Source organism: Fundulus heteroclitus, chromosome 20 (assembly GCF_011125445.2).
Source record: "Fundulus heteroclitus isolate FHET01 chromosome 20, MU-UCD_Fhet_4.1, whole genome shotgun sequence".
NCBI lineage: Eukaryota > Metazoa > Chordata > Actinopteri > Cyprinodontiformes > Fundulidae > Fundulus > Fundulus heteroclitus.
In genome coordinates, this window is record NC_046380.1 from 28,779,464 (window position 1) to 28,795,534 (window position 16,071).

The 16,071-nt window shown below is 39.8% G+C and overlaps 1 protein-coding gene across 5 annotated transcripts in view; it reads right to left on the reverse strand.

Annotated features, from left to right (window-relative positions):
* kif21b (kinesin family member 21B) overlaps positions 1-16,071 on the reverse strand; it is a 95,142-nt gene that overhangs the window by 17,561 nt on the left and 61,510 nt on the right. For 3 of the 5 annotated variants that reach the window (XM_012870520.3, XM_036124665.1, XM_021320476.2), the window contains exons 27-32: positions 12,340-12,378; positions 5,701-5,837; positions 3,957-4,137; positions 3,533-3,697; positions 2,527-2,644; positions 408-578 (exon numbers count right to left, since the gene is read on the reverse strand). In XM_012870520.3, the coding sequence (XP_012725974.2) occupies positions 408-578; positions 2,527-2,644; positions 3,533-3,697; positions 3,957-4,137; positions 5,701-5,837; positions 12,340-12,378 (811 nt within the window). The remainder of the gene's footprint in view (positions 1-407; positions 579-2,526; positions 2,645-3,532; positions 3,698-3,956; positions 4,138-5,700; positions 5,838-12,339; positions 12,379-16,071) is intronic. The other 2 variants (XM_036124666.1, XM_012870521.3) reach the window with 1 other exon arrangement.

Sequence of the window (16,071 nt, forward strand, 5' to 3'; positions counted from 1 at the left end):
CATCATCACTAATAAAAAAAGATCTTATTACAGTTTTCCAACAAAATACCATGTTAGCACTTGATTTGCAATACGTACGGCATTTAGATAAGGAGGGTCAGGAGATCAGGATTTAATTGCTTTCAAGACTGATGCATTGGTCTTTCTGCAGACTCATTCTGTGGAATGAGTCTGCAGATACTACTCCTGAAATTCTGATGTGCGAACATTTTATCCATGGGATTATAAAACATTCCTCCTCTTGTTAACTCAACCCAGCGTTGTTAACTCAGCAGGAAACAATACCTTGAGAGTGCCTTGAGATGATATGTTTCATGAATTGGCGCATTATAAATAAAATTGAATTGAATTGAACGATACATTAGGCTCGTGTAGCTGTTTTAAAACAATCATAAAACAGCACCAACCTGTGTGAGCTCCTGCTGCTCCATCTCCCATTTCTTGATGCCGTTGTCTCGCGAGCCGCTGAACAGCACGTCTCCCTGCACGGCCAAACATTCGATGCCGTCGTAGTGCGGAGGCTCAAAGTTATGAGCAGGACCTACATTACCCAGAGTTCCTTCTGCCACATCAAATATCTCAAGAGAATAAAAAAGAAACATCATCTATAGATAGCATGAAAGATCTTGAGATTAAATGCTCAGATATCTGCGTATATAGCAAATATCATTCCATCTTCTTCAGATTTTGTCACGGTACAACCACAAACTACAACACAAGTGTGGCCGGCACATGTATTTAGCCCCCATTAATCGGGCACGCCTAAATAAAGCAGCATTAATGAACAAACAGCTTTACAGAGCCCAAGGGAAACAGCAGACAGGTTAAGGATAAAGTAGTAGAGATGTTCTTACTAGGGTTACATCACAAAACAATATCTTTGCACTGAAAACAGCCAGGACACCTATGGTAACAATGGAGACGCCGCAAAGAGCCACAGCTCAGGTGAGAGAATCTGTAAACAGGACAACTACTAGTTGTGTAAACCACTCTGGCCTTTTTGGAAGAAGGATAAGAAGAAAGTAATTGTTTAAAGAAAGGCATAAAGGAAGTCACAGTTAAACTAGACCAAGAGCCATGAGGGGGACACAAAGAAACCTGTGGAATTAGGGGCTCTGGTCAGATGAGACCAAAAACAGAGAAAACACAAATTGTCGGTCTGCGTGTCACATGCTATGTGTGGGAGTAAACTAACTCTCCAAATTAGTCTGAAAACATCATGGTAACACACGCTGGTGGCAGCAGTATTTGGGGGATGCTTTTCTTCTGCTAGAAAGCTGGTCAGAGTTAATATGCAGACCATGGGAGCTAAATACAAGGCCATCCTGGAGGACAACCTACTGGAGGCTGCCACAGACTTGAGACTGGGGTGGAGGTGCTTATTCCAACAGGACAGCAGTAAACATTGCTGCCAGAGCTACAGTAGAATTATTTACACCAAACTATAAGCCAGCTGTAATTATAGTAAAACTTTGAAGTAGTGCCTCAGAGAGCTCAATTCAAATGTTTTTTGCCCCAATCCATTTGCTAAAAAACAAAATGCACCTTTGTCCAGCTATTTAACAATTCCAAGTAAAATGTTGGTTTTACAATGTGTTTGTAAAGTGACAAAAATGTAAAAAACAAAAAAAACAAAAAAAACTTTAAGAGTGTATAAATAATTTAGCAGAGCATTCTACAGGTGCTGGTCATATAATTAGAATATCATGAAAACATAGATGTTTTTCTGTAATTCCATCCAAAAAGTTTAACTTGTATATTATATTCATTCATTACACAGTCTGATGTGGTTTACTTCTTTTACTTTTGATGATTATAACTGACAACTAATGAAAAACCCAAATTCAGTATCTCAGAAAATCAGAATATTACTTAAGACCATTATGAAAAAAAACATGACTTTTCATTTGGCCAACAGAAATGTTGTCCAAATGAAAAGTATGAGCATGTACAGCACTCAGTACTTAGTTGGGGCTTCCTTTCCCTGGATTACAGCAGCAATGCGGCGTGGCATGAAGTCGAGTGTCATGAGAGCCCAGGTTGCTCTGATAGTGGCCTTCAGCTCTTCTGCATCGTTAGGTCTGGCGTATCGCATCTTCCTCTTCACAATACCACCTAGATTTTCTATTGGGGTTAAGTTCAGGTGAGTTTGCTGGCCAATTAAGAACAGGCATACCATGGTCCTTAAACCTTGTCTTTTGGACAACTGTCAAGTCAGCAGTCTTCCCCATGATTGTGTCGCCTACAGAACTAGACTGAGAGAACATTTAAAGACCTTTGCAGGTGTTTTGAGTTAATGAGCTGATTAGTGCAGCACCAGGTGTCTTCAATATTGGATGTTTTCATGATATTCTAATTTTCCGAGACACTAAATTTGGGGTTTTCATTAGTTGTCAGTTATAATCATCAAAATTAAAAGACAAACACTTGAAATATATCAGTCTGTGTGTAATGACTGAATATAATCTACAAGCTTCTCTTTTTTAATATGACCAGCGCCTGTATGTGTATACCTATGACATGTACCTTGACATAATGATCTTTGGAGCCAGTGATGACTTGGTCTTTGCCCAGCAGAGACTGTCCCACTGTCAGACACATGACAGAACCGATGTGGCCCATGAGTTTTCCTGTCGCCTGCATCCTGCACACAGAAAAAGAAGAAGAAAAAAAACAGCAGATAGGAGGTGAAACAAAGGTCTTTGAAATTCATTACAAATACATCTGATTTTCAAGTTGCCTCTGTCACCAAATGAAGATACCTTCCCTTCCTCGCGTTAAACAATTGGGACACACTGACGCCTCTGGCAGAGAATGAAGAAATGCTTAATTTGTTCATTTTTCATTTCTTGGGGGATTTCTTACGCATCATTAAATAGCTTGGAGCCCCTCAGCGCAAACTGTCTGCTCCAATCTGTTGATCACTTTCCTTTAGAAGCATAAAAAAACTGAGGAAAGAAAATAAGGCCTTACTAAAAGATGAAAAAACTGCTTACTTAAAAAATATGGACAGGGTTAATATGTAGAACTTTAGACTGGAATGGATGACGGTGAAAACGGATGGTTAAATGACGGACGGAGGGACAGAGGGACGGACAGATGGATGGACGGATGGACCGAACTTGGGCAAACTAACGGATAGATGTCAGAAACAGACTGATGGATTCCTGACAAACAACTTTTAGACCGTGGGACGAGGAATGAAGTTGAGAATGGCATACATTTTTTCCTTACTCCGTTTACTTTTTCCAGACCTATCCAAACCTTGAAAATGCTTAAATTCCCGGCTTCTAAAACATTTCGAGTCTGAGGAGACACCTTATGGACATCTTTCATATCACTAACCCTGAGTTCCTGCAGTAACCGACTGCCTTTAAAAATCACCTCTTTTCTAAGTGTATAATGAACCTATCATGAACATTAAGACCAAACATATGACTTAGCAGAAGAAAAAAGAGGATATTTAAATTTCTGACTCAATATCAAAGTTACCAAGGAAGAATAACATATAAAAGACTAATTACAAATGTACCTGTTGAGGTCCCACATGCGAACGATATTCCCAGCCGCAGCATAGAGCACGGATCCTGACGGGTTGAGCGCTATCTGGTTGATCTGACACTCGCCCTGAGCAAAGGTGATTGTCCGGGTGGTTGTGCCAGCGCAAGCGTCTCCTGAAACCGCCTGCCCCGATGACCTGTCAGGAGGTAATGAGAGGCCAGGTAGCGTATAAGAAGGGGAAGGAAAAAAAAGAACAATCAAACATGAGAAACAGTTAGCAGCCATCATTTTCTCTAAAAGCACTTCACGGTTTCATTTGTCACTTTAATGCAACCTGAAGTATATCGCTGAAAGGGTGGGGGAAAAAAGCATATTTGAACATCATCTTGAACTGAAATGTTTCATCAAACCTCCAACTGGTTCCATCTGGTTGATTTCGAGAAGAAAAGACTTACGTGAGCGTGCGTATGCACTTAGCAGAGTCCCGGATGTCCCACACCTTGATGTATGAGGTGGAGACAGTGAAGACCAGACCAGAGGAGGGGCAATATTTCACCGACACCACGTTGTTTGGGTGGCCCTTGAGGGTGGCGATCTCCTGACCTGTGACCAGGTTCCACATCTTACAGGTGCGGTCTGAAGAAGGAAACAGGAAAAGCTGGATTAGGGTCTGAATTTTAACTCTAAATCTAGGATAAAACTCTGTTTCTGTACAATAGGCCTCTCTGCCATTACATTTTACAAAGCTCTCCGTCGTTCAGCTAGAATAAGGCAATAACTTTGTTGGCCGTATCATTTAGTGCTAGTTTGTAAAGTGATGCCATTCAGACCACATGAAAGTAACATTGATGTTAATTTTTATTGCTGAAAATAGTCTGCTCAAATATAATAAAGTGCAACAATTGCAAGTCTGACAAATTAATATCAACAGCTTGCATCAATCTCTATTCAATATGCATGGTAAAACAGGTCAATGCTGATGAAATTCACACTGCATATTTTTGAGCTTTGAAATTAAATATTGAATAATCCCACTTTATGGGTGCTCACAAGGGGCTTTATTTTAACCTAATAATAGCAAAATAAGCGGAGGTAAAAAGTGTGCTACAAAGAAATGTGCACAAACTATAGGGACAACTATTAGTTTAAGAGGATTTTAAAGTAAAGTCCATTGAAAAGTTTTGTTGTAAATTTATAAACTGGAGTCCGAGCTTCAGGGGCCGCCGCAGACAGACCTATCCATGACTACAACTTCTGCATTACCTGCGTTGGGCCAGTGGTGAACCAGACAGATTGTCAGAAGTGTCTTTAATGAGCTGAGGGGAAAAAAGGATTGCACTCTTTCTGGATGAAAGCAAATTTTGCATTTCATTTGAAAATGGATGTCCTAGACTCTGGAGGAAGAGAGGAGAGGCGTATAATTCACGTTGCCTGACGTCCAGTGTCAAGTTCCCACAGTTAGTGAAGATTTGGGGGGCTGTGTCATCCAATGGTGTTAGTCCATTGTGTCTTATCAGGTCCAAGACTGTCTACCAGGAAACTCTCCAGCACTTTATGCTTCCCTCTGCTGACAAGCTGTATGGAGATGCTGATTTCATTTTACATCAGGACTCGTAACCTGCCCGCACTGCCAAAAGTAACAATACTTGGTTTAATGGCCATGGTGTTACTGTGCGTGATCAGTCAGCCAATTCACCTGACCTAAACCCAATAGTTAATCAGTATTGGCCAGAGGAAGGTGAAGACACTCGAGCCAACAATGCCTGACAAGCTCAAGGCTGCTGTTAAAACAACCTGAGCATCCTTTACCCCTCAGCAGAATTACAAACTGATCACCTCCATGCCACGCTACACTGATGTAATTCATGCAACACCAATTATACTTTCAGGACAGATCTTACTGGCAACTACTTCAGCAATCCATGCAGATAGGTTGGTTAATGTTTGACAATAGGCTTCTTATTTACTGCTAGTGAAGTAAAGTCCACACCATCTGCCTTGACATTCTGATTAAAAAACAGAACTGAATAAAACTTTTCGACAGTTTGAATAAAATAAACATATAATTTAGGATTATTTTATACAACATCTGTTGATTATGCGTTTCTTGTTTGTTAAAATGTTATATATACAGTGTAAAAACAATAAATTTTTCTTCATTTACAAGATATCCATGCATTTGTGTGTGTGAGTGAGTACCTTTAGATCCAGTGAACAGCAGCTCATCTGTAGCGTCCACACACAGTACCGGCTTCGAGTGGCCTTCGGCTACAGAGACACACTGGAGGGGTGCCGTCCGACCACCCTTCACACCCCCGATGGGATTGATCACACCCCTACGGGTCAAAAATACAGAAACAGCATCAGAATCTACTCTCAGTTTAAATCAGGAAGGTCGGTTGCCTTCTTTAGGCAGAAAGTGGATGTACAATAAAAGAAAACAGGCTCACTGTGAGCATGCACAAACAAAATAACACAAGAAACCTACTTGTAACCAATAAGAAAATACAAGCGTATCAATCCGGGCGGATTATGCTGGAAATATTTTTTTCTTGAGACCCATTGTATGTTAAATGTTGTTCAGTTCTACTTTATCACGTGTCAAGCACAGACTTCAAAGTATTTTATTTGGATTGGACAGACCGACACAATGAAGCACATGATTGCTGAGTGAAAGAAAAATAATAAGTGGTTTTAATTTATTTTTATTTTTTTACAAATGCATATCTGAAACTTGTGGCATGCATTTGTATTCAGCCCCCCCTCACTATAATGCCCCACAAAAAAAAATCCATTGCTGCAAGAGGCTTTAAGAGGTCACCTAATTAGTGGTACAACTGCAAATCTACAGAGAGAAGGTCATCCTCTTCCACTGACAGGGTATACAAGGAGACAATTAAATGGAGAAGGCCCATAGTAACACTGGAGGGGCTGCACAGAAACACAGCTCATGTGGATAGATCTGTTAACAAGACAACTGCGAGTCGTTATTTTACAAACGACCCTTCCTGTGAGAGCAGACAGAGAAAACTTAGGGGAACACAACAAACAGGGGTAACAAGGTGTTCTGGCCAGATAAGAGGGAGGGAAACCTACACCACACATCCCTACAAATGCTGTGTCAGCACTTTTACAGGTAAGCTGGTCAGAGTTCAGGAAAACATGTGGATGAAATATAGGGCAATGCTGGAAGCAAACTTTCTAGAGCCTGTAAAACATTGTGACTAGGGCAGAGGTCCGCCCTCAGAGGACAACAGTGTTAGAACGGCCCAAAGTCTCAACCTAAATACATATGAGAATATGTTGCTGTTGAAGACTTTAAGATTGCTGTACACTTCCAAAAGGACTAAGCGTGAGCTATTCAGCTAGGACCAGTAACAGAAAGTTCTCTACGTGTGCAAAGTTTGAGGTAGATATACCTCAAAAGACTTAAAAGTGCTAAAGGCGGTTCTACCAACTGCTGACTAAAGGGGCTGAATACATTTGCATAGCGCACCTTTCCACACACGTTTTGTTCACCTCGAAACACAAACACCGGGCTGCGTTTCTGTGTTTAGCTGCGTTTACTGTGTTTTCTGTGTTTTCTGTGTTTAGCTTCACCTTCAATGAAGCAGCTATCCGCTCAGGTAATACCACCATTAACTTCATGTTCTCTCTCTGTAGAGGACAGAATTTGCCCTGTCCTTGCTTTTAACCCCATCACTCTCCAGGACAACGCCACAGAGCCACCTACGACTGCTGCCACTAACTAGATGTACCACACACTCAGAGCTAGACTATTGGGTATTTTTCTCTCCTAAAACAGCTTCAGTGCACTTTTTCTTTACCATAAAAAGTACTACCTGACAAGTGCTTCTGTTGTTTTTTTTGGGCGTCTGCCTGGTCTTTTCAACCCCCAGTGGACAACATCAGATAGTCACTCATACTGAGCCTCACAGTTGAGCTGTGAAGTTAAAAAGGAGTTGTTGTTTTTTCCCTTATCACCACATGCTGGTTCAGCAAGAAGGAGGCAAAATCATTGACTTCATGTAAACAACTGGGCTTCCTTAGATAGAAGATTTTATGATAATAAACAATTTGATTGCGTTGTTTTAAAACTTCACAAAAAAATGTCTTAATTGGTTTTGAATCTCTCATTATAATTGGACTGATTTGATTATAAATTTCTGTTTATAGGTTGGATCTCTTCTAGTTTTATGAAGTGCCTTGACAATTGCAGTAACTTTATACAATCTAAACAAACCAAACTAATATTTTGAAAAAAAAAACATCAAAGCCTTGCATCCTTTTCCTTCCACTGTACAATCATGCACTTCTTTGTGTCGACCTATCACACAAAATCTCAACGAGACGCACAGAAGGTTGTAGTTGTAACATGATGTAATGTGATAAAGTTGAAGGGGTATTTGCACTGTTTCCTCGCTATCTTTTGAACAGATTCATGTTGGCTTTAGCTCTTCTCTCTTTGCTGCTCACTTTTTGTCGCAGAGCAGCCCAATTAACTCACAACAGCAGTAAAAAAAAAAAAAAGAGTCGCTCCATTATTTTACTTGGCAGTGCCTTTCCTCTCCCTTATAAACCCACATACACAAACGCGTGTAATGCGTCCACTCGGGCTCTCGAGATGGACCTCACCCCCAACCTTCCCAATCTATGTCCCTTTGACAGACCAGAGTCCCAGAACGCCTGGAGAGCAGTCATCAGAGTGAGACGGAGCAGAAGGAGGGTGAGAGGAGGAGAGAGAGCCGTGGAAAAAATTGGTCCCTGGTGGGCTTCCCGGGCAGTAGGTTGCACACAAGTGAGGGTGCATGTATGTGAGAAAGCGTGAGGGGAAGTGCAAAAGACACACGGATAACCAGAGGATGTGAGAAAGTAAAAGAAAACTGTGACTTGCACACCAAGAGAATCCGAACAGATTTGTTTCTACACAAACACGGTTCGTTGTGTCAAGGACAGCAACATGCCACCACTCACGACCACACGGGTGTGCAGGAAACACAAGCCAAATCATAAACATTAAAGCACACTTCACATGTCTCGCTCGAAGCATGTAAAATGGCTAGCCAATTAAGAAAACCGAGTCTCATCCAAGAGAAGAAACAAAATAAAAAAAAAGATACATGCATGTTTGCAAACAGGTTTGATTTTTGTGTTTATTGAAACTTGGCAGAGAATAAGCTAAAAAGCAATTATAATCATTCACAGCTGAATGAACAACTCCGCAGACAATGTATTCCATTCCTGGGATGTCTTCACTGACACATGTAGCACACGGTGGATTTTTATCCCCAAACTCAGGAGGGAGTGCCTCCGCTCCTCCACAGCCCGATGCCTTTAGGGACCCAGAGAGACGGCTGTGGCACATGTAGGTTAGATGGAGACAAGTTCTCCAGTTAGCAGCTTCTCTGGGGATAACAGGGCTGATGGATGGAGTGAACTGAGAGTCATCAAAAGCTTGTTGTGCACTTTTCTCCCCCATTATAAATCAAATTTCTATGCTAGATTAGGAAACCTGGAGCTAAACTCATTTTACTAATTATATTTTGTGTATTTGTCAAAATTAGAAAGAGAAAATTCTTCATAGCATTCAACAAATGCAGAGGCACAAGGAAGCAAGAAATAAAATCAGTGGTACCACAAAGAGGCATGGGGGAATTTGGGTAAGGAGGCATGGCAATGGCCAATTCACCTGGAAAATAATTTAATATTCTCAAAGAAAAATCTTTTTTTTTTTTTTTTTAGATCGATGCTGCACAACTACTTTAGCTTCCACCAAATTGACACCTTCAGTTTGAAGGCTTTCTAGTCTGCGTGCTTTTCTCTAAATGACAACTGGTACTGCTGCCTAATGCGGCGCTCCGTATCTTACAATGGAGCCACGGTACAAATGGCAGAAATAGCTCTAGTTTTATCAGCGTCTGAGGACAGGATATCAGGGTCCACTGTGTTGTGCGCTCTGTGAGAGCTGCTAATGGATGTTGCAGGGATAAGACCCAAGAGACCAGCACTAATGAAAACATGGTGTGAGATCAGCGTGTGCGCTCTGATGCACATAGAAAAATGAGCAGAGGGATCCTCAGGAAGGTGCACCGATGTCTCTTTTTGCATGTGCAAGATCAAAAATAGAGACTAATGATTACAAAATAGAAATTCTTTTCATATTATACATTTTTGATATCTAAAGCTTTTGTAGAACATATACCAAGAAATCTCCATCGCCTGCCTGGTAGATAAACGTTGCTGATGTCTAATATGGGCAAGAAAGAAGTGATTTTTAAATCTAAACATCTTGCACCACAACAGGAATTGCCCGTTTTATTAACATGAACATCATTCTGTTAAAACAAAACTCTTGATAATGTGGAAGTGGCAGAGACAAAATGTCCCCTCTGTGGGACTACAAAAGGGAAATACTTATACTATATTTTACTTGAACGAAAACTTAAATGTTTTGACTTTAAGGACTTTTTGTAAACTACCAAGCTTACTGAAAAGTAAGTCTTCTTTAAATAACCTTCTTGACAAGTCTTATGAAAAAGTTTTAAAAGCCTTGCAATAAATTCATCTTATTTGATTAGCATAATTGCACACGGAACATTTTAAATCTAACCTTTGAGTAAATTGGTAACATTAATCACTTTAAAAAATAATGCACTAGGGGGCACGGCGGTGGCGCAGGTGTAGAGTGGCAAGCCATGTTTGAAGGCCTCAACCCTCCATGCAGCTGTACGCGGATTGAATCCCGACCAGGAGACCTTTGATGCACGTCTTTCCCCATTCTCTCTCCACTCATTTCCTTTCTAGCGACTGTAAAATAAAAAAAAACACTAAAGCCGAAAAATATATATATATTTTAAATAAAACTAATGGAATAGAATTGTTTTTTCCCTTACTTTTCAGTTTTAGATTAATCAGCATTTCTAAATAGAACATGGAAAAGGATGATAAGGGTGTTGAAATAAATATTCCTAAACTCAATACAAAAGAACCACAGAAAAAAGTGGCACCAACTCTTCATAACATCCATTAAACAGGATGGGAAATACCCCCTTATGCCCACTGTTATGTAAAGTGGAGGATCTGTGATCCTGTTCCTCTTCAAAAAAAAAAAAAAAAAAAAGAAACACGGGAACCCTATCACAGTGCATAGCATCATAGGATCTAAAATCTCTGGACTCTGGTGGCCAGTAAACCTTGAAAAGGATCCAAAACCTACAGCCAAATTAACACAGAAATTACATGAAATCAACATTTTTCTCTGCTCATCTGAGGGATGAGCTGAAGAGAAAACAGAACAAGAGGGCCCATGACTCTCTTGGCTTATATAGACGAAGATCCTTGTAAGTATGCTCCAATTTTGCGGAACTCTATGGGAGAAGCCGATAATACAATGTATTGACAGCATGGATGCAAATAATTGCACCTCCAGCGATTTGATCGACACTAATTATTTCTTAACACTGGAATTTTTTGACCCCAGTGAATCAATTTGCCCAAATCAAAGTTGGTTTTTCCAAAATTGTTCCATGTGAGATTATGCTACTGCAATAAAAGATGCCCTTTACTCAAAGCGTTTGACAACCATTTCTGAGAAACGCCAGTGAATGCGGTTGGCACTGCATGTGAACACCAGAGACTTGAAAGTTGCTTTTAAACATCCTCTTTAGCCGCTGTTCACGCAAGTACTTCACAGCTGGAGATCTTCCCAGCTGGAGTTGTGATCTCACAAGTGGAAATCTTCCAGTGTGCGGCATTGGCTGAACGCACAGAAGGCAGGACGTGAGGAGAAGATGCAGGGGGAGGAAAAATCTGTTTTCTTTTATTTTCAGCATGCCGAGAAGAGCAGATGAGGCTCCCTGCTTGAACATATGCAAGACATTGATGGGCGAGAAGAAAGCAACGTGCAGGGTGGCAGAGTGGATTAGCTGCTGGCGTGTCACACTGGCTCACTCCATCATTGTACTAGCCTTACAGACCAGGTACTTGTTGGAGGTAATCTACCATGAGACGTCCTACAGCATAGAGTGTGAACACATGCTTTCTGACTTGTGCCACTTCCAGAAGGTGCCTTGAAACTTTCAACGCTGCAAATTGTGTGTGTAAACGCAAACAAACCTTCAAATAAAATTTATTCTTTTGAAAACTAGAAGTCCTTTTGCTGCTGGACATTAGGGGAAATGCACATTGAGGACAGCTTTCATGTTTTAGGCTTGTTTTATTTTCCAACCATTAGAAAATACAGTAAATAGGTATAGCTTTAAGATGTTGACCAATCAGGACATAACAGAACTATAGTGAACATGGCTGGACATGACATGTCTATTACAGCTACATAGATCGTCCAGGCATTAGTTTGGTTTAAGCTTTTAGGCAGAACCAAGCAAGGTAACAGTCTTCCCTAAAAACTAAGAAACAAACGCTGATATGAATGTTTTAACACTCAACAGTACAGCAAGCACTACTTTGTTACCCTCAGGTTTAAGCCTTTCAACAAAAAACAAACTAATATTCCAATATTTCCATTTACCAGATGTGCAGGCTTTGCACATATAGGTATTTTGCAGTGGCACCCCTTATAGCGTTCAACAGCAGGCCAAAAAAAAAAAAAAAAAAAAGCAATAGGGTTTATACAGGTCCTACATGGGACCACATAGAAACACAGCATGACAGAGATAGATAAAGTTACCTATGGTTAATGCATGCATTTCACAGTGACTTCAACCATGGAGGACTTAAGGAAGAGGCAGGGGTGGAGACAAGACAACATATACGTTAACAGGCAAAACAGAAAAAGAAAAAAAGAAAAAAAACACAGAGCGACACACACGATTCCTCTACCTGAGCACCTCGGAGAGCGAGGAGTCGCTGTCATCCGACCTGGAGGCAGAAGAGGAGCGAGGAGAAGGCGGGAGGTGGGAAGAGGAAAGGGTTAACCACGCTAAGAAAAGACAGAAGGGTTACTGGCAAAAGGGTTAAAAAGGGAGTACAGACTAGTAGAAAGGGGTTCAGACATAAATGCACAAACAGGCAGGAAAGTTCAGTCAAAAATACGTCTTGCTCAGTGAGATCCGGCAGCTTGCGAAACAAATCACTGAATAAGCTGTATTCTTTGACCAATGTCAGACTCAGTCCAGCCACACCAACACTCAGCATTCAGTGGACTTTTAGGTTGTGTTAAACATTAAGGGTTAAGGGTTTAGAAGTGACAGACATTACGGGAAATACAGTCATTTTACATTCAGGTCAAGAGCTGAGAAGAGAAAATTGAGCCTTATAAAATGTACACCTGTCAACCCGTTAGCCTGGGACATGGCTAGTTAGGGTAGCATGATGTCTGCAAGAGCAAAAACAGTTTTTATTCAGTGAAATTAAAAAAATACATACTACAGTATTTTAGCTCCTAAACTATAAAGTAAATATGCAACATGAAATCGTGTAATGACTCTGTGAATTGGCTTTTTTTTTCTTTTAGCTTAATCTGTCCCAAAAAGTGACCAGTAGGTCGGAAACTCAATCAGCCTTTATTCTAAATATTGCATCCTTAAAGGGGGCCTATCATGCTGCCTTTAAACAAGTTAGGATGGCTGTATGGGCTATACAAAACATTTTCATTACATTTCTTGGACAAACTCATTCTCAGATAATGAGATTTCACCTCCTCATTTTCCCTATTCTGAGCTCCTTTCAGAAGGAGCAGTTTTAGGGCTCTGTCACTTTTATGCAAATAAGCTGTAGCTGGCCACACCCCCAACTTGATGTTTAAACTCACATTTTATACAAGGGAAAATGGCTGCAAACAGATGCACAATGGTACAACGGTGCATGTTTGTCCCCGAGTCAGACCCAAAAGCAGAAGAAGTGGAGCCTCCTGCACAACCAGCAAAGACACAGCAAGTGGTTTCTGAATGGCACGTTTCTAAATGGACACAGGGCTATCGGTAGCCAATTAGTGGCAGCTTTTGCTAAAGGACAAATCATTTTCTTGCAGAACAGCCATTGTACAACACATACGGCGGTAAAACCAGCTGATGAAGTGGGCAGAGCTCCACGTGGATTGCTAGGTGAGGGGCATAATTGGCAGTGCCCGCCGATTATGATGTAATAATTGGGAGGTTTTTGAAATGGCTCGTTTTCCAGGCATCAACAAAATATTTACTTAGTGGCAAAAATGGCTGGATGTTTTTTTTTTGTTTGTTTGTTTAGAGCTTGAACTCTTTCTAGAAGCAGTGGAGACCATAACCCAAGTACCAAACGTGTAAAAAAAAAAAAATTATTTTGCATAATACATCCCCCACACTAACAAATCTTTAGTATGGAAGTTGCTACTGCAAATCAGAGACTTGAGGTTGGCTAGACTCAGTGAGGTTTTTAAAAGTAAAGTCTAGGGAAACCCAGAGACATAAGGATCTGTTTAAAAATTAAACTTTTCTCAGCACTCCATCTTGATATGTCTGCAGCTCCCTCGGGCAGCTGCAGAACAAGAGAGGAATATTTTCAGTCATAACAGGAAGGCTGACAGTAGCGAAGCAAACTTTTAACCTTTTGTGCTTTTAAACACTGTCACTGAACATTATGTATTTATAAATGTTGGGAGCCTTTAGGAAATCTCCAAATTATGGTAGGGTTCTGTGTTCCCAAGCAGATACTCATGGAGGGACTGTTGTTTTAGTGCTGCTGGTTGCCCTAACCACTACCATATAAGATGTTAAAGAATATTTAAAAAGCCAAAGTAAAAATGATTTTATCTTGTAATGAATTAGTAAAACCCTTTTTTGGAGTGGTGTCTCTTTTCCACACGGGATGTGACAACTAAGCTAGAAGATTTGTTTTTAATGCTGTTCTCTTATACTCTAAAGAAAAATCAGTGTTGCCACTCAGGAACTCAAAAAACTATTTAAAAAATTTTCCACAAATCTCTGATTGGTGCAATCGTACTTTAAATATACTAATAGATGGATTGTCTTTCTTTAGTTTACACTTTTACAAGAGTTATACACTAAAGGTAAGCTGGCTGCTTGTTGTGTTGCGTGAACCAACAAGGCAACTCAGTAGGGCCAATATTCTCACATTTTGCTCTTGAAGAAACCAAATAGTAGCATCTACAAAAATGTCAAGCTGTCAGTTGTAATGAAATAAAAACTGAAGTGGACTATGAGGAAGCAAAAAAGAAGGCTCTCTAGGAGGAAGCACTGATGCCAAGACAGTCTTGTCAAAGGTCACAGAATAGTTGTACTTTGATTTGTGTCTGACAATGTGGTCAGGGTCAATCTCTGCAGACACTTCCAAGACATTAGTACAGATAATAGATATTGGATGGCAAACAGGGTTAAAAGGAGGGGGACAGACGGCTGATTTAAAGAAAAACCCGACATCCATGCCACACACACACAATTCAAACAGGCTCTGAATGGAAGTAATAGAGCATTCCCATTAATGTATATGTGAAATGTACATTCAATATACAGTATATCTTTCTATAGACAATGAATACAACTAAATATTCTAGGTAAGGTAGGTATAAGCTAGTTACCTGTTTCAAGGTGTACCAGTGTTTTAAAAAGTCATGGTTTCAGAACCTTTTACAATTATCCATCACAATGAGTAAGTAAAGAATTTATTAATGAATCACTTATCAAAGACAAAATAACAAATTGCTTCTCAGGGTTAAAACATGAAATGTTAGCAATAAATGCAGAAATGTATAAATAGCTATAAAACATTAAAATATATATTTCTATTCTGTTTCTAAAGTTTGAAGTTCTTTATGAACAAAAATGTACCACAGTTTTGATTTGATTCTCTCCCTTCACCTCCTGTTGCTATAGACTGCTGCTTAGCTGGCTGAAAAGAAGTTACTAAACTTCCACTTACAAAAAAAAGAAAGAAGACATTTTATTTGAAAATATTTTTTGGAAACATATGTCTGTGAAAAGCATGAACAGTCAAGCACACCCCACCATTGTTTTATGGGAACACTCATTTAAAGCTACAGTTGACCAGCTATGACTCACACACCTGTAAAATAGCTGATATTAGGCTGACAGCCCAACTATAATTATACAGCTAATATCAGCTGGGGTTACTTTTGCTGCATTATTAAGATCACAATAGCAAAAGGGTAAAATATTCATTGCAATATGGCACTGCACTCGAAAACGACAACATTTCAAGGTATATTCTGCAGTTTTTCTTAGGTTTCGTCTATTATAGGTAGCATAATTATGACCATTAAACTCAATATATCTGTATTATTTTACAGCAGTGCAAGTATTTTTCGTTTTTGATAAAGTAGTAGATAATGTTGTAGATTTTAATTTCACATTTTCATGTGAATTAAATAAAACCATCAAACTGCTCCATTTCAATTTAAGATTATCATACAGCAAGAATCCCACATTGGCCCATGTCTAGCTGCAGGTTGGAGGAAGTAGCAAGCCTAAAAACTCACCCAAATTCATTCATTTCTATTTTTTCTTGCAACTTTCCCTAATGGTCTTTAAAAATGTTAGTTTTATAAATCTACAGCAAATTCCAACTAGATCTGATGATTAAAGCTGGTTTATCAAAGAT